Source organism: Hoplias malabaricus, chromosome 5 (genome assembly GCF_029633855.1).
Source record: "Hoplias malabaricus isolate fHopMal1 chromosome 5, fHopMal1.hap1, whole genome shotgun sequence".
Taxonomy (NCBI): Eukaryota; Metazoa; Chordata; class Actinopteri; order Characiformes; family Erythrinidae; genus Hoplias; species Hoplias malabaricus.
The window spans coordinates 28,608,615-28,628,776 of NC_089804.1; the positions used below are offsets into that span (position 1 = coordinate 28,608,615).

Consider the following 20,162-nt stretch of genomic DNA (forward strand, 5'->3'; position numbering starts at 1 on the left):
GACAGATCAGTGCCTAATACTTTGTCCAATACCCCTGCAAACATTTTACCCTTGCAACAATTAGGTACATATTCTTTCCAGATCAAAGAAGAGAGAAAAAAGAAAAGAAAAACTATTTTTGCTTCACTTTGGGCCTGAATTCTTTGTGGTATGGACCTAACTATTGAGAAAAAATACTTTTCAAGTTGGTTACAGCTTTCTCTAATAACCTGTGACAGATTGATCCTTGTCCATACATGATTTGTTTATTTGCACCATAAATTTTTAGTCAGATTAAGATTTTTCAGGCCGTGTTGGTGAGTCAATGTCCTCCTTCATGAAAAACTTTACAATTTGCTCTGTGGCAAGATGCATTATCATCCTTAAATAATGAATCCAGAATCCACAATCACAAAACTATTACCTGGCCAAAGGCAATTAATCACACATACACTTATACCATATATGTGCACATGGTACATCTACAATTACAGGTTTGTCTGTTGCTCTACATACTTTTTGGCCACCTTTCAAACTTCTCCAGTGGTCAGGATGACCTCAGAGCAGGTATTATTTGGGTGCTGTGTTCTATGTTTTCAAAGGCCTATTGCTTTAAGTTTTTTTTTCTGAATGCTTTTATGCAGGCCTTGCTCTACCCATGTTTTCCTTTTATACTTTTCTCAGTTTGTTGACACTTGCAATTAATTTTAGACAATTGACTGGGAACAACGACTCTCTCATTCAATTGTTCACAAGGCTAGAGTATTCAGCTATTAAACAATGTTTTGTGTGTGTCATATCTGAATTGTTCATTTGCTACATAATACAAAATCAGAGTGAAAAATTTGTCGTGATTCCATCATTTTTGCCAGGGATTGTATTTAGAGGGCTGTCATAATTACAGACAATGTTGGTTATTTATAATCATACATAGGATGAATGTAAAACATCTTATGCCAATCCATTAGGGTTCCACACAACTGACCCCACTCTTCTTACAACCAAAAAATTTATTTTATCGCATATTGTTCAAATGCTACAACTTCCCAACGCTGTGGTGTTGATGTTCTGATCAGCAACCAGCTACCCTTAACAACTAGTATGAGTACCCAAACCACCTAATGAATCACTAGCTCTTCCCAGGGGTCATCAGGTAGGTACCTCCCCTCACTGATGTTTCACTGAATTAAGCCCACAACCTGCATGGTGACTAAGGCTGTACCTAGCCCCACTGGTACCGTTAATGCACGCTCGTGATATTTACATGCTTTTTTTGTTTTTTTTTTAGTTCCTCCCTATTGAAAACAGGAAAAAAGCTGAAGGAATGAAGGTGTAACAGGTTCAAGGTGTAATATAAAATGACACAAGCTTCAATTATTAGTGTCCATTCATTAAAGAAAAAGGAAGATTTTTACGATGGTAATTGCAAAAAATATATATACATTTAAATAGAAAATATGTTATACATGGGATAACGCTGTTAACACTGCAGGTTTCTGACTGGTTAATTGTACCTTGTATCTTATCAGTGTCCAGTATGGTAAGTCTTATGACCATAAGAGTATTAATTGACATTTGTCTATGCAGCAAAAAAAAAAAAAACTAACAAAAAAATTGCTTAACTAATTTACTGAGAAGTCATTTAAACTAGATATTGGAACATTGCTATGAGGATGTTGTTGCTTTCAACTACAGGGAGGTCAGGTAATAAATCACAATCACACCTCCAACTCCAACAGAAAACAGTTCCACAGGGGCTTAAGCCTATGTGTAGCTCACTCATTGTATTCCATTCTAATAGCAATACATTCAATGGAGATGATAAAAGTAGATTTTATTTGAAGAATTGTATTAGCAACTTAAAGTTACACTACATAGCATTATGAAAATTACAATGTCAGAAACATTGTGATGCTTTACAGACCTGGAATAGGTTAATAGAACCTCTTTCATTGCTACAATGAGCTCAGCACTACAGAAGATGCACTATGTAACTTTTGAAAGCAGCAGAGGGGGAGATGCTGTTAAGTTAACTCTGTTCTCTGAAGTTTCAGTTCTACTGGGATGAGTTTTGTGATCCAAAACAAAAATTAGAACCTGACCTTGATAATGTTCTTCTTACTAAATGCAATTAAATTCTCACAGCAATGTTCCAACACATAGGATAAAACCTTCCTAATAAAGCAGAAGCTGTATCTGCTAGGGATAAACTTTTTAACGTCTTTGGGCTCAGATGAAATTTTGAGTGGGTCTCAGCAGAATTTTGAACAGTGATGTTATTTGTGTGGTGAATCATTCTCAGTACTGCCATGACACTGATGTGTTGGTGGTATTTTAGTGTGTATAGTGTTAGAATTTTTAAACAATGCTCACTCACTGGCCACTTAATGAGACAATTGCATCGTTTACATTTACATTTATGCATTTGGCAGACGCTTTTATACAAAGCGACTTACAAAAGAGGATCTAACATTCGAACTACAGCACAAATTATACAAAGTACCTTACATTAAGTGCAAAATGCCAGGAAGTAATAAGTGCATTAAAGAAAGACATTCAGTGCAAAAGATACTCTCGGAAGAGCTGGGTTTCAATGATTTCTTGAATGCAGAGAGGGTTTCTGTTGCTCTGATGGTGCTTGGAAGCTCGTTCCACCAGCGTGGTACCAGAGATGAGAATAGCCTCCACTGACCTGTACGGGGGGTTGGTCGTGTTAGTAGGCGCTCCTTTGAGGAACGGAGAGGGCGGGCGCTAACGTATGGTTTTAAGAGTCTAATCGTTGGTCCACCTTGTAGATGTAGAAGTCTTACACAGCAGCTCATCTGTTGCTGCACAGTTTATGTTGGTCGTTCTCTTGTCCTTCATCACTGAACACAGTACACTATTATTCTGGATGTTTTTGGTTGGTGGACAATTCTCAGGTGAGCAGGGACATTTACGTATTTAAAACATTTGCAACACTGCTGTGTCTGATCTGAACTTTCCAGCGTAAAAACCACGACAACAGTGTAACGGGTAACTGCAGTGATCCACCACAATAATAAAAGCCCTGGTCTGTTTTATATATATATATATGTTTTTTTGACTGAGACTATATATAGTCTCAGTCAAAAAACGTCAAATACAAATGACTTAAGATTTTAATGTTTTTTGACTTCTTCATTAAAAGGTGTTGAAAACTATTCAAAAACCTTAAGCTTAATTTTATTGTTTGAATCCATAAAAATAATCAAAACTCCTGTCAATCAAGTAACAATCAAAATGTGTTACGTTTAAATGTGCTATGTTCCGCCCTCATCCAGCTTTTTATTTTTTATTAAAGATAATGTGCGCCACCTACTGGAGAAAACACAATTCCAGTCCAGCTGTCATTCAAGAGAGGGTTGTACTTCCACTTATACACATTGTATAATATACATTAAAATGTGTGGCTTTAAAAAATAAATAATATATATATAATTTGCTTGGTCTCTAGGATAACTGTAAATCCATACAGATATAAAACACCGTGTTAATTGGTTACAATGTTAAAATATTTTAGACATGAATATCCACAAAAATGCTGTTTGGTAATTAATATGTAACAAGTATGTATAATTACTATATAAATAAAACTATATTATAAGATAACATAAGATAAGATAATCCTTATGACACAGTGGCAAAGTTAGTGTTACAGCAGCAGAGGAAGAAGGCACACAAAAATAATAAAAGAGAGGAAACAAAAACTAGAAACTAACAGTGTGAACATTTTATTAATAATATAACAAATAAGAAGAATATTTGCATGTAAAAATTGCACATAAACTATATATTTCATATAAATAGGAATATATATTGCACATTGGCGAGAAATGACACAAGTAAAAACGAAAACTTGCACTGAATTTTACTTGGAAAGTGTATTGCACGATGGTCTTGTGTTAATAGAAAAGGGTCATTAAAACGGGTAATTAACACGTAATTACAAAATTACGAGTTAATTATTTGTTTTAATTACCTCCGTGTTGTTGATTTGGTGTAGCTCTTTCTAGTGTGTGCTGTGTACAGTTCTGCTCACTGTCAGACATGAACATGCTCCTCCTCAGATATGAAGACTCACTCTCTCTCTCTCTCTCTCTCTCTCTCTCTCTCTCTCTCCCCTCTGCTGTTGTGAATGCTGATCTAACATGGCGACCGTGCCCGTGTATTGCATCTGCAGGTTACCGTACGACGTAACCCAGTTCATGATCGAGTGCGACGCATGTAAAGACTGGTTCCACGGCAGGTAAACAATTCTTGTCTTTTTATTTCGCTCTTACTTCTTTATCTCTACCTCCGCCTGTCTCTGTTTGGCGGGTTATATCTCTGTATTTGCCCTCCCATCTTGTGTGTGTTTTTGTGTGTTTCCCTCCGAGGCCGCGCGCTCAGTTCCCCTTCAGCTCGCGACGTTGTTTTCCTTCACCTCTTTTGTTCTTAGTCACCATTTCGCGTTCGTCACTGGGTGAAAATGTTCGTTTTTGCCCCAGTTTGGGACTCATTTTTTCGGGGCTATTCGCCCTCCGCGGTGACTGAGCGTATGTGGACGCTGTGCTAAAGGCTGTGCTAGTGCTTGTGCCTTTGCTGTGGGTGGCTGTGCAGAAAGAAAACAAAGCGATTCAGTGTGTTTTACAAGACGCTCTTCACACATTGTATACGTTTTACACGCAGACGTGCAGTGGGCTGTCTTCTCCTACGTTTGGCGCTCGTTTCTGTGCTTATTTTAGACCTATTTTCTGCCCCTCTGACATAGACGACAGCACTGGGAGAATAATAGCCTCCCTCTGCCAGACATTGCAGATTTTTACCTCAGCAAAGTCGTGCATATGCTCACCTGCGTGCTTCATCACTCATTACCGATCACACCGATCAGCCATAAACTCTGTTTGCCCTTTATTAGCCCGTGCTTCTGTCTTTGCTCTGCTCTTCAGTGCACTGACAGCAGCCAGCGAGGCTAGACATCAGATCAGTTTAACGGCTTTTACAGATCACTGTTATTTATCACTTTACATTCGGGTATTTCCCTCACCCTTCAATAAAGGTATTGCACACCGTAGCGTAACTTAAAGTCTGTAAGGGATTAGTTGTTTATGGAGAGTGTGCAGTAAGTCGCCTTGCAGTTCATTGACTGAGATATTTTACGCGCCTACCGTTTTAACCCTTTCGCGGCCGAGCTGCTTATTACACCAAGGTTTGTGTATACACGTTTTTAGACACCAGTGTTCTTTATAACATCTGCTATATTCTACCATTGGCTTTACATTAGAGGTTGGAACATTAGTGAGAATATGATTTTCCTCACAGACCCCATTCATTCACATTAATATTGCTCTTTATAACTGGTGCTGTAACAAAAAAAGTTACCACAGTGTTATTGGACAGTGACACATCAGTATTAGCGCTGTGGGCTGGTGCTGATATTCAGTGCTGTTATAGTGAGCTTTTAAAAAATATATTTAATTCCTAAAAAAACGCTGTGTATCATAATTATAGGAATATCCGCTTGGGAGGCTGGGCACATGTCATCATCACTTTCTCAATTGGCTGAATTTGTCCTCTACTTTTTGAAGGCATGCACTGAACATATTTTGTATGAACGCTTGCTGCAAATACCTGTCCAAAGATTCTGTGATGCTTCCACAGACTGGCTCTGTGCCCTGCAGACGGAACATGCAGCAGGACAGTGTACTTGGCCAGTGATACGCCTGTAATATTTATAATAGTTTTATGTGGGGAAATATTATTTGTATTAAATTGCTGATATTTGTGTTGTTCACTGGCAAAGGACTTGACAACCACAGCAATAAAGTCTTCCTTTCAGTTCCAGCGCTAAAACCTTTTCAGCAAACTGACCCACCCAGGGACTTGACTTTTTACAGGGAACATGGATTTCGAGGGCCACCTCAACTGAATGCAGCATCCACTCCGCATTATTGGTCCCAGCACTTTTCAAAGCAAAGTTATGCACATGATCATAATAAAGCACTGCATCCCGAGTGTTGCAATGTGTTTCATTATCCAGGGAATAAAGTTCCAGAATGCTGGAGATCTCTTCATATTGTGCATTATGTAGGGCTTACACTGCTGCTCCAGAGCATCCCATTCTGTCTGGCAGTGCTTGTCTGTTGAGTGAAAACCTGTTTAAAAGAAGTGTCAGGACAATTTGAACACGTATCTATAGTGAATTACCGTAGTATCCAGCAGCTTGCTGGTGGTGTGTATTCAGAACGGACTAAAATGAATATAATGCCACAAAGCTTTAGACATTGTCTCTGAGTGTTAGTATCCTTTTAAAAGGTGTAAGCAAAGAGATAAACATAAATACAGACAGACATTGGCCTGAAGGCCAATGCAGGACAGAAGATGAACAGGACCAAGGCATGGACAAGGGACGTTACAGATTGTTGTATTTTTTTTCTGGACACTGGCCTGTAGGGATGTACATGTGACAACGTGTCCTTTTTGTGCACAGATGATCAGAACATGCCAGGTGTTGTTATGATTTTGTGGCAATACACAGCCTGGTGGTCATTGTTCCGTGTGTATGACATGTTGATGCAGTGATTTTGTGGCCTGATGCAAATATCTGGTATATTTCATCTACATAGCAGCCGTATCAACACAGAAATATTATGCAGTATATTAACTGGAGCTACATTTACCTAGGTTTGTGTTATGAAGTAATATAACATTTTTATCTAGGTATATAAATATAATAAAATGCATAAAATACACCAGTGCATGTATCTTTTCCCTATCTCTATGTCTGTTTTATGTAACTTGTATTGCATTGTTTTAATGATTGATGCACAACATGAACTCATTCTGTTTGTTATTATACGAATACTGAAAAAGTTCAATGTGTGAAAGGTTTGATTTACAAATGTATTATTTACATTTATGCAAATACAAACTGGTGTAGTGTAATTAATATTTATGTTATTATAGTAATAACAGCAAAAATAGTCTTGCACTATTTTCAGTCCATACAAATGAAAAGGCATGATTTGTTGTGAACATTAAGCCACAGTCACCTATAACACATCTCTGTTGCTTGTTTGTGTTATTATACATTTTGTTTGTTCAGCGTTTCTGGTTGTTTATTGACAGGAAATGCATGGCAGATATTATAGGTATTTATGTATGTATCAGGAAGGAAAAAAGGAAATCATAAAAAGGCATTAGCAAAAGTGTGTGTACTGACTAACCTAACACATCTGTGCCAGTCCTTACAAACTTTTTAAGAAAATGATAGTGGTCAGTCCTGTTTTTTATACTCGTGACTGACTCTTTTCTGGGGCCACTGTACATTATAATGTTTGAAATGATTTAAGGTTCTGTTTTTTCTGCTTAGTGAGAATATGACATGTTCATAGCAGCTGAGTAGAGGTTTCTGAGAGTGTCTGGTAGGGTAGGGGCCAATAATACAGTTCAGTTCAGTTCAGTTCCCTGCTTGGGTGAGCACACAAAGCTGCATAAATATAAGAGTGTTTGAGCAAGACACATAACACCACATGAAAACTACAAGTTGCTTCTTATAAATGCCATAAATGCTACTTTTAAATACTTACAGTAAGATACTCCATTGCTATTTCTATAATTTAATTGTTTTCTTGATCTGATCTTTATCAGATTCTTTTGCAAGGCATTTACCCTTTTCATTATCTCCTATTCTTCTTTGATATCCGTTGTGTAATGTCTCTTAGCAGTAGAGTGTGTTGTCTTCTGTTGTATGTAGTGTCTTCTGCTGTGGGTAGAACTGCTTCAGAGTCAGTCCCACATGGTCCTGTTTATTGTTGCTGTTTGTGTGTGTGTGTGTGTGTTTGTGGTGTGTGTGTGTGTGTGTGTGTTTGTGTTTGTTTATGCCCTCTGCCGCTAAGGTGGTACTGAATGACATCATTGCACTCTCTGTGTCTGCAGGGCACAGAGCCAGTCTGGTTAAGCATCACAGGCTGTCGGAGATTTATCTTTGAAACAATTCCTCCTCCACTCCATAGCAGACTTTATACGCTGTATGTTGTCATGTAATTTTAAACTTCCCTCCATTTTAGTTTATATTTAAAAAATTATTAAAAATAACAAAAAGGGAGCAAAGTTTTTTCCCCAAAGTTTTTTCCCCAAAGTTTTAAGTGTGGAGGGAAACCAACCCTTTAAAACCATTCATTTATGCACATAACCTTGTATCTTATATTTCTTATTAGTTAATGAATAACAGTGGTATTATATGATTATTTATATGATTATTAAGTCTGCAAGTGTTTTTATATTATATTATATTATATTATATTATATTATATTATATTATATTATATTATATTATTATAGTATTTGTTCATGGTTGAATAGTAATATTTATAACTTATGTTGCTGAAAGAACATATCCATTATAGGTACAGAAAATAATATTAAAAAAAACATGTATCATTATGAGGATATATGATGTCGATGGGTAACACTGCTACTCTGAATGTGGCAAACAATTCAGTTCCCAACCCAGGGAATCACGATGCTCAGTAACAGTAAAAATCCTTGGGCAAGATCCTTAGTAGGGCTGGGCGATATGACCAAAAAACTCATATCTCGATGCCTGAAAAATGGCAATATATGATAAGATATTATGAAAACCATAACAAAATATAATGTCAAAGTATTAGTGTTTATTTTTAACACCAAAAAGAACATGCTGCATTCTCTAACCGTAATTATCAAACTGCACGTCTAAGAAAGTGTCCCAATCAAGTTTTATTTTGCCCCGATCCAGATACGAGACATTAAATATCGAGTATCTCCCAATACTGTCATAATCTGATACTTAGATTTTCCTAGATAGTATTGTTACACAGTGCACTCTTCAAGTGAACTCACATTAAGAAACAAACGGCCTGCATCCAAGCTGCTGCTTAATTTTTTTTTATAACAAAGTAAGCAACAAGTGTCTTCCCAAACAGTAAATATACATAATTTAATATTATTTTTAATCTTATTATCTAATGTGATTTTTATGTATAAAGAATTACTTTGATTCTAAAAATCAATCCATTTATTGCCATCACAGATGTGTTACGGGAAAAACTGACCTGTTTCTCTCAGCGTTGCCACAAAACCAGCAAACCCCTGTAGGCAGGAATGTGACTCCATGGGCTGCAGCACTAAATGATAGACAGTTAAGTCTGGCTGCTGATTGGCTAAATAAAAGTGACAACCAATTAGAAATGCATTCTCTGTCTGGGAGCCGTGGAGTATAGGCCCCTCCTTCCGGCTGAGGGAGAGCAGTGGGTCTTAACAGCACGCTTTTTTGCAATTATAGATTCGTCTATGGTTTCATTTTTGTCCTTTGTTGACTTACTTAGTTATCAGAGAGATATACCTGAGTGCGCGCGATAAATGTGCTGAGGACTGCTCCAGCGGCTTACGCGAACAATTGCAGGAGAGCATGGTGTGTGAGTTTGTGTGTGTGAGCGTGTGTGCATGTGCATGACTAGATGGGTGTGCGCACGAACGAGAGAAAAACGCAGCTGAATGTGACATTTGTGCACGGTTTTAAATGTACTCAGATGGAAACCTGTATATTCTCGGCATACTCAATATAATGAATATGGTCATTTTGAAAATCGTGTAAAAATACTATGGAATGTATCGATATATCCCTTAGCTTTAGCTTGAGCCGAAGTCATGTTCACGCGCCTATGTCAGAAGCTCGCACTTACGTCACAGTATCGCGATATGGCAAAAGTCTTATCGAATTAAAAAAACATTATCATATTATCGTGAACAATATTATATCGCCCACCCCTAATTCTTAGCACTATGTTTGTGTACATCTTTAACATGATTAAATGGTAATTTGCCCTGTATTAAAAAGTCTGATAACAGCTATAAATGTAAATATTGTCAGTTGTAAACTTACTTTTTATTGCTTAATTAATAGACTGGAGAAAAAGTGGAAACAAAGTGAAATTTACACTTTGAAAGTAACTGAGATACTGCTATTCATTAAAGCACATTTCCGCTGTCTGGCTTCTCATGTTCCTTTATAAGGCCATCTGCAAGTTGACTCACATTCTGATACACGTTGATAGGGATAGTCATAATTATACCTATGTATAATACAATAGAAGCTATATTAAAGTATTACAATAATATTGTCCTGATGGTGTGATGGCCATGTGGCCATAATTTGCCCAATTAAATATATTCAAACATCACATCTATAAAAAAAAAATAAATAAATATTGTATGCTAAATTTACCTGTTTTTACGCTAAATAATGTATGGCCAAATCCACATATTAGCTAAGATTTTATTGAATTCATAAACCCAATGCCATTGAATGCCTCAGTTCCAATACCTTCCAATACCTTTGATGTTAGCTAGTAGCATCAAACTGAGTAACTGAGGGGAGAGTGGGCTGTCCTAACCAAGCTGAGGGTTGTCCATTCCAGACTTGAATAGCAGTAGCATCATCACATGTTGAATTTGTAATTATTGATAGGGTCAACACTTATATAGTTTCTGTTGTAGCATTATGTGGATATATTTTATTCCACAAAATTTTGTCTGGAACTGTGATTGGTCAGGATGCTTACAGCACACAGCTAAAAGCCTTGTGATTAGTTTCAAGGCTCATTTGCATATTACCACCTATGGTCATGATAAATATAACTTAGTGGTTAGCGCGTTTGCCTCTCAGCGCTGGGATCTTGAGTTAAAGTCCCATCTGGGTGGAGTTTCCATGTTCTCCCCGTGTCTGCATGGGTTTCCTCCGGGGTTTCCTCCCACAGTCCAAAAACATGGTAGGTTAGGTGAATTGTTATTCTTTAATAACTGTCCTGGTGTGTGAGTGTGTATGTGAACAAATGTCTGTATGTGTAAGTGAATGTGTGTGTGCCCAGATACGGATTGGCACTGTGTCCTGAGTGAAACCCTAGTACCCAATGTAGTCCTCCAGATGGACGGTCGTTCCTGGTTGAGAGTACGCTGTGCGCGTTTGGCTGCCACGTCTCACCAGTGTGCGTGTGGATTGAATGTTGTGTTGTAAAGTGTCCTTGGGTTTCTAGAAAGGCGATATACAAGAGTAACGTTAAATAAATAAATAAATATATAAACGATTAACAAGCTTTATATTGTGCAGCTCTTAATCCCTAGTGCTTTCCACAAGCTGCATGCTTTTTGTCTTGTAGAGGGTTTCTGCCACTCAGATGAATCATTTATGAGCTTTCTCCATCAGTAGCACGACTGTCAATGAAGATGATGTAACATATGGATGATCAGAAAAGCGTGAAATCCCCAAGTAGTGCCTAGTGTATTCTTCTAATGATTTGATTTATAATGTAGGTTATATATGTGATATAGTACGGTAATACCTTTAATATTATAGGTGTAAATCATGCATTTGTTTTGGAATGAACAAAATCCATCGTAAAATCTTAAAGAGTTATTTTCCCTATATTTTTTTAATAACGTTTTGTACTGTAAAGTAATATCAGGATCAAACTGGAGTGTGCAGGTATTTGTTTAAAAATTATAAGCATCGGAGAATTATAGAATTTTGAATATGAATTTAATATATTAAATATATATAATGATTTACATAATATATGAATGTATTATATTACTATTATAAGTTTTATTACAATATATTCCCATTTCTTATATAAAATTTACTATTTCTTCCTATTGATTACTCTTTGTAATTGACTACATATATAATAATTAAGAATGACCAGTAATAGATTTTTATATCATCAGTGGAACAATATTAAACAGGACAATATATGGTATTTTTTATAACATAAATACATCATCTATTATACATAATCTGATTATTGAGTGGCCTATATTCATGCTGTTTCTAAAGCAAAACAGTATTCTCATAATTATGACTGTGTTAATACTCAGCGGTGCCATATAAAAACACATTATCATAAACAGTGAACTCAGTGGTTAGCTGTGTGCGAACAGTGTCTCTCTGCTTGCAGAATTAGATTATACATGTACAAAGCCCATTAGTGGGGAAACCTAATTAACAGCCTGCTTGCTTTTATTGGCTGTGCAGCAGCCGGGGAGGAATAGCTGTGTATTTCCTCTTTAAATCAATATGGGAAAGGCCCTCCGCTGGGAAGTACGCAGATGCATAAGATCACACTCGGGCCGTGTACACAGACAAGAGGGCACTCGCTCTTAAAGCAATAGTTTACAAGTACTAGATGCTTTTAGCTACCAGTATCAAAAACCAGAATGCAGCTTTAACCCATAAGATCCTAGACTCGCCCCGAAGCCAAATTATGAGAAATATATAAAAGACCTAAGAAGCAACATGGAACAATTTTTTTCACATTTCTAAACATATTGTGTAATTACCTTAGGGTTAAAACCCATTGTAACAAACATCACAACAACTATTTTGTAACTTGACAGATGACTAAAGCATTTGAATTATTAAAAAATGTTGGAACACACCTTTTAGAAACAAAAACATGCTTTTAAAGTAAGGATTTCTATTATCTCTGTCCTCATGAAGCACACCATCATTCTGTAAATGCGCTCACACAGCTGTCATGTGACTTCATTCAGGACGTTCAGTAAAAGTCACTTGGGGACATCATGATTTAAAGTGAAGAATAAAGCTGTGTAGTGAACCGTCCAGGCCTTATAAAGGGTTTGTGACCCCTACGTCACCAATGGGCTCCTCTGGGTTAAATATGAATTTTGACTAAAACTAAAGCTTAATATTTGTCATATTATGCAGTTTTCTGGAGTGATTCTTTACATCCGTCAGCCTAATCGATTTGTGGTTTTATACGAAAGTTTTCTCTGATTACGTCACTCAGTATGTCTTGTGCATATAAATAAATCCCCACTGTGACCCCACACTGTGATAAAAATGCTAAGATGTTAGAGGCTTCTTTCTGAATTAACCAACTAGCAAGCAAGGAAATAAATAAATAAAGGACAAACACTTCTTGTATGAGCCCAAAAGCAATTGTAGTTTTTCAAAAGTTCCTTACACCTTTGAGAAGCAATCAGATGCAGGTCCTCCTAGTGTTGAATTGGAATATGTTACTCTCAGTACTGTTGTGTCCCTGCTCTAGGATGCAATTAAGCATGCTCACAAGATTTAGCAATGGTTACTTTTCTCATTTTGCCAGCAATTTCTTTTTAACCCAATTGTTTAAAGATGGAGGTAAAGGGATGCAGTTTTCACTGTGCCAACTGGAAGAGTGTAAACCTCCAATAATTAGCCAGATTAAAGCTAGAACTAAAGAAAAAAAGCAAACTTCAGATACTCTGGATCCGAAGTCCTGGCTGCTCCATTACACTCACAGTAAGGGCAAAATTGAAGCTTTTTGGACTTCCAGTTCTTTTAATAGTGTTCCCAGTGGATCATATGTGATTTAATGTGGAGAGTTTGATTTGACATGCCTCCTGTGATGAAGGCATATTTCAGATTCATTTATCATTATTGTCATTTTACTAGAACAGATTATCAACATGTTTTCTTTCTGGTAAAATGTATTATGGCATATGTAACACATATAATGAAAGACATTTAGTATACAGTTACAGTTATTGAATTTATGTTAAACTAGTGTTCTACCACAAACAAATATTGTCTTTAGTTATCTAAAAGCATGTTTTTATTTATTTATTTATTTATTTATTTATTTATTTATTTATTTATTTATTTATTTGTATCTAAAGCATACTTCAGAACCTTAACTCTAAGTAATTCCCCCTCCAAATGCCTGTACACAAAGTGCAGTGCTAGCCAGTGTAAGGCAGTCCTCCCACTATTATGTATGTAGTCAGCATATACACATCAATATTTTCAGTATTTCTCTCACTTTTACCATGACATAAGGCCTGCACCACCCACTGACTAAATGGAGCAAGTAGTATATTAGTAATGCTGCATGCGGTAGTAATATAGTGTTGGACAAGTGCCATGGGTGAGTCCAGAGTAATATCCGTTTCCCCTCTCTGTAGCTCCCCCATCTGGAGGGAATGTGCAGGTTGTGGAAAAACCTCAGGGCAGGGGACACGCAGAGCACTCTTAAACTTTATCAGCTTTCCCAAGTTATAGAAAAGGAACAGTGCCTCTGCTTTATCATATTTTAATCCCTTAAACCCTCCTGCACTCACTTAAACTCTGAGAAGATTTACATATATATATACATATGACATATTGCAGTCCTAATAATTACTGAAAAATATATAGTGGGTCCTGAATATTTCATAGCAGTGAACAGATGTCATTCAATAATGTACTGTAATAGATATATATTTTTTAAAAGTATATATTTTAACTGCACATTTGTACATATCACATTGTAATATACTGTACATAATATTTTATTGTATATTGCTCTGTCACTGACATACATCAAACATTATTTTTTATCCTTTGACCCCCTTCATGTGGATCTATTGTATTTGTTCTATTCTAGAAAAAAAAATTGTGTCAGCACAAAATGTATTTCATTGCAAGTGTGAGCACTATTGAATGTTGTTATCAGGGTAATTTTTTAGCATATAAATAATCAAATGCTACATTTGTTATTTAACCTATCTATATATTGATATTTAACATCTGACTTCACAATAAAATCTTGTTTATACAGTAACATAATTCAAGTTTAACTTGTAACATAGGTTAGGGCCAGTGTATGTCTGCTTGTGGCTATTCAGCGGGGGAGGGGGGGGGGTGTATTTTAATTCAAAATGTTGCCAGCTTTTAGAATGACGCCCAAACAGAATATGTATGATTTACAGTTTCTCTAGTAAAGGGTCGAACGATTTCAGAAAAATACTAATAGTGGTTATTCTGAACAATAATGTAATTATGATTTATCTGTAGTTATTTTCTATACATTAAGGATATGACCTCTTTTTATAATAAGGAAGACCTGGCTTTAATTATGAATGTAGAATTCCAGACTTAAGTTTTACTAATTTAAACAGTAGTATTTGGTTGCCTCTAATCCTCTAACTCCGTACATGTATCTAGAAGATACATGTCCCCATTTAAAACATTTTATTGTAGGCTATAGTTAAATTTGCAGCTCTTGTAACAATGTACAAATGACAAATCTACCAGCTCTACTGTAGTACCCTTTTTGGACTTGCCTTAGACTAATAATTCTGACTGATTTATTACCAGTACCGTTCTTACTCCCAGTTTATTGTAGTTGGCTGTAGTGAAGTGGAAGTAGTGTTTAGAGACATGTGTAATTCACTGAGAGGAGTGTCATTCATATGCAAACAGTCAAATCATCTCAGAATTAACATTTAAGACTTATTTATCATACGTTTAATTAAATGTAACTGGCTACATATTGACAAATGTGAGTCATTCGTCTGCTTGCCTATTTTTTAATCAAATTTCAAAGTGTTATCAGTGTATTTTCAAAGTGTTATCAGTCCTTCTACTTAGCGGCTACACTAATTGGCCATTTTATCAGAAATATTTGTTTTGCAAACAGTGGCAAAAATGACTCACCTGCTAATAATACAAGATTTCTTCTGAATTGAAGTGTAATGATAGTGGTTTGTCTCGCTCTTCCTGTTTGTCCAGCTTCTACTCTTCTGGGAAGGATTTCAGACTATTCAGCCACAAGAGCATTCATTAGGAAAGGTACTGATTGTAGATGATTAGTTCTGGATCACAAAAGCCATTTTAATGCATCTTGGCTGTACAGGATGGTGCCCCCCCTCCCCCAGAAAATGCAGTTTAACCAGTTCACAGCCCAAGCTTGGAGGTTTTAAACCTGTCTAACTCATGATTAGTATTGGGCAAGTTGACCTTAAGCTCATATGAGGAGATTATTCAAGTTGTGGGTGCACAATTGAACATCTGTGTCACCAAGGGTGCAATTTACAGCAGCTGATCTCACTACAGTGACACTGACATCTCTGTAGATACAGTCTTTTGCAGTGATGTCGGTTTTGTTGTGTTGCAGCTGTGTTGGAGTAGATGAAGATGATGCACCTGACATTGACATCTATCACTGTCCCAATTGTGAGAAGACACACGGCAAATCCACCTGTGAGTACCTTCACTGGTTCACTTGTATTCAGCTTGTTGTGTATAGTGTTTGTATACAACAAATACAGTACAAAATGTGCTCCTAAAAACCATCATAGGAGCACGCCCTGGCCTCAGATGAACTATTTTGTTAATTATCAAAGTGAAAATAAATATACTTCCACAGGATAAATATCATGCAAATAGCATATTACTCAAAGTGCACTGCTACTGTGTATTTTCTGTACTGAACATAATGGAGAAAATAATAAAATAAAACTCATTCATACAAAAATTCATTCATTCATTATCTGTAACCACTTATCAAGTTCAGGGTCGCGGTGGGTCCAGAGCCTACCTGGAATCATTGGGTGCAAGGCAACATAAAACATGTCCCATGCAAATAAATTGTGTTCTAAAATGTGCAGAAAAATTCCTAAGTAAGTGGAAAAAGCTGTGGGCGTGCTCACTTTGAAACTTATCAAGCCATGTCATTTGATCAGGGGTGTCAAAATCTTTGCATATGACTGTAATCACAAGCTAAGCTTTCATTCTAGAGATAACAGTACATGAGCTCTTTACGAAATGTTAACCCCTAGGCCCTGATAAATTGAAAAACATATATTGAGAATAGGGCTGGATAATAAAACAGCATCAATATATATTGCAATATAAAATGTTTCAGATTTTTAAACACATTTTCAGTATTTCAATATACATTATTTACTTTACATTATCTGTCACTGACTGACGTTCATTACTGGGCACTTCAAAAGTCGGCAGTTCAAAAGTTAGTTTAAAAATATTAATATTGACAAAGCCAGTAGGTTTTTGTTTGATGGTGATGTTATGTTTTTTGTTTGTTCTTGGAAGTTTTTCAGTGCATTTTATACTTTTCATATCAATATCGGAATTTTATCGTATCAACCAGATATATATACCAGAAATATATCATGATATATATTTTGGCCATATCGTCCAGCCCTAATTGAGGATTTGATTTAGAAGAAAAACTAAACACCTCAGCCTGTGTTTCCATATTAAGTTAAGTTAGTCCCCATTCTGTTTATGGAGAACTGTGCAATAAAGTGGCAGCTGATTATGAATTCACATAACAGCTGAACCACATTTCTCTTCCTTGGGCATGTTGTTTTACAGTGAAAAAGAAAAAGAACTGGAATAAACATGACACGGGACAGAGTGGAGATGTCAAACCAGTTCAGAACGGCAGCCAGGTATTCATAAAGGAGCTCAGAAGCCGCACATTCCCCAGGTAATCTTACTTTTCTTCTCTTTATCTTGGAATACCAGTTTTGAAAGAAGAGATGTAATGTGCAAAACATTCAAAGCACCTATTTCATTTAATTCATATTGTCCATATATAGCGATTAAGCTCCCTGACCAAGCATTAAGACAACATGTCCATGGATTTTGTTTTGTTAATTTATGTCACAAAAACAAGCACTTCACTGTCCACTTACTCTGTCAATTTAGCTCCACATTTTCACAATGAAGTTATAAAGAGTGTTTCAGTCATGGCCTCTTTCTCAGTTCAGCGAAGCCATTTAGAAAAATGGTCATATACATACATTAGTATCAAAATCTGAGCCACTTTTATTAAAGGAACAAAAATAGTAAAAATTGAATTATGTGATTTTGGTACAAAAATAAAAAATAGAATATGAACCTTTAATAGTAAACCTCATGTGAAAACAAGCCGCTTTAAGAAGACATTTTGAATAATCACTCGTGTGTGACTTTTTAATACATATTTAATGTGCCTGCACTAAAAAGAGTAATGTTTTTGATTATGTGGTTATTAAGATATAGGTTAATATTTTGGGTCACCCCTTGGTGTAAGTTAACGATGGGCATCAGAGATACCTAGACAAAATAAACTGAAAAGTTACAGTAGGCTGTCTGTAGATGGTGCTCTCTGATCATTGTTAGAGAGTGGAGAGTAGAGAATGCTGTATATTAGACTGGCTCTTGCATATTGGCTCTATTATAACTTCACTGTTCTTTTCTAAGTACTGTAAAAAAAAATAATAATAAATAAATAAAAAAATTATATATATACTGAAATTATTATTTATGGTGACTGACCATATAATGATTGTAGATTTCCACACATTAAAAAATCAGCAGAATTCCATGTTTAAGATAATTTAAAAACTCAGTGTGGTTTGAGTATTTTACTCTCAGTGGGGTGATAGGAAACAGGGGTCATTCTGTATACATAGTCTGGATTTAGCTATTCTATTTGCTGTCCAACATAGCAATTGAACCTACATTTGTTTTCGGAATTCTTATTTATAGTATAAATTATGTGTAAACATACACATTAATTTGTTATTGTTTTGTCCCACAACTGCATGTCTGCAGCCACAAAGAAAATTTATTTTTTTTTCTAACTCACGCTGACATTTTTATAGAATCTGTATAATTGCTCTTTAAAACACTTTATTCACTAACCACTTTGACAAAAATGTATAAAACATGCATGAGAATGAAGTCAAAGTATGGGCAAGATAACAGATCCTCAGCATCAAAAGTGTTATCTTTTCCTCCAAGGCTCTGTGTGAAGCTCTGTTGGAATTGTTTTTCGCAGCTCGGAGGATGTGGTGGTCAAGCTCAGTGGCTGTCAGTTGACCATAGATTACCTGGAGGAACACGGCTTTAATGAACCCATTCTGATCCAGAAGAAGGATGGGCTGGGGATGACCATGCCTGCGCCAACTTTCTACGTCAGCGATGTTGAGAACTATGTCGGTAGGGACACAGTTAGGAAAAGCATACCAGAGTTAGCATACAATCTATTGCAAAGTTTTGGGCCCTTTATCAAATTTGTCTAAAAAGTAATGCTCATACTGAAACTGAAATTGTATACAGGTGCATGTTAAAAAAAAAGATGAAACCATGTGTGATTCCCTCATTACAAGTGCCATTAATTTCAAAAATATTGTGTCAAAAGTGTCATCTTTCACTGATGTCATCATATCCTTAAACGGATATATTTTGCTTGGACTCCTCTAGGGGGCGCCTCTGTATTCCTAAAGTTTTAAATTGTGCACTTTTCCCTGATACTGTGTCTGTAAATATTTTTCTGCCTGTTTTCCAGGCCCAGATGTACCCGTGGATGTCATTGATGTCACAAAACAGACTGACAGCAAAATGAAGTTGAAGGAATTTGTGGATTATTATTACAGCACAAACAGAAAGAAAGTATTAAATGTTATCAATTTGGAGTTTTCCGACACAAGGTGAGTAGGACGGGTTCCACATTCCTTTGACAATTTGTCCGTTTTTGTTTACATTTTAATTATAATTTACTTTTAAAGCCCCTGGGAACACATTTTGAGATTTAGTGTTATTTTGTATAATACTAAAGATGGGTATTATGTGAAACGTTCAGCAATAAATAAATAAAACACACAAAACAACAATATGATAAATCTCTCCTCAAAAATGGCCAAAATATGCTCCTCAGAGCGCTCTGAGAATGGTGTGGGGTAGTCCAAAATACCATATGCAATATATCAATATGACTGAAAGCTCTCTATCGCTGAAGTACAGAATGCTGTTTATGTTACCATGGCTACACACAGTTTCGAGACAGAGCAGTTGCTGTTTTTGTTTTTTCTGTGTTTATTCTGTACTGCGGCTGTCATTTTGCCCAAGATTCCCAATAAAACGGCACAGGCTGGTAGAACTGGCATTATACAACTGTTCATGTACGAACCTAGGGACGTGTTTTGTCTTTTGAGTGTCTTTGGTGTGATTTCTTGTAATTACTTTTTTAACATGATTGTATGAACGGGAATGAGGCATTTTTGAGGAGAGATTTATCATATTTCTGTTTTATGTTTATGTAAACTTTCACATAAAAGTTTCAAATAACACCCAAGTTTATAATTATATCAAAAAAACCCAAAATTTCTAAATGGGTTCCTAGGGGCTTTAAAAGATTATAAGTTAAAAAAAAAAGCCTTTTCTGACAAAATAAATCTTGGAACAAATAACATGTAAACAGATGTCAGCTCACATTTCTAGATGTTTGCAGAAATAACTGATTAAAAAATACATTCAATAAATCAGTTAAATCAGAAAATTGAATGATAACTTTAATTAAAGGTAGATT

General features: G+C 36.0%; 1 protein-coding gene across 3 annotated transcripts in view; it reads left to right on the top strand.

Annotated features, from left to right (window-relative positions):
* Positions 1 to 4,142: 4,142 nt before the first annotated feature.
* phf2 (PHD finger protein 2) overlaps positions 4,143 to 20,162 on the top strand; it is a 49,249-nt gene continuing 33,229 nt past the window's right edge. For all 3 annotated transcript variants that reach the window (XM_066670914.1, XM_066670915.1, XM_066670916.1), the window contains exons 1-5: positions 4,143 to 4,246; positions 15,957 to 16,042; positions 17,180 to 17,294; positions 18,633 to 18,793; positions 19,143 to 19,284. In XM_066670914.1, coding sequence (XP_066527011.1) covers positions 4,149 to 4,246; positions 15,957 to 16,042; positions 17,180 to 17,294; positions 18,633 to 18,793; positions 19,143 to 19,284 — 602 coding nt within the window. In that variant the 5' untranslated portion in view covers positions 4,143 to 4,148. The remainder of the gene's footprint in view (positions 4,247 to 15,956; positions 16,043 to 17,179; positions 17,295 to 18,632; positions 18,794 to 19,142; positions 19,285 to 20,162) is intronic.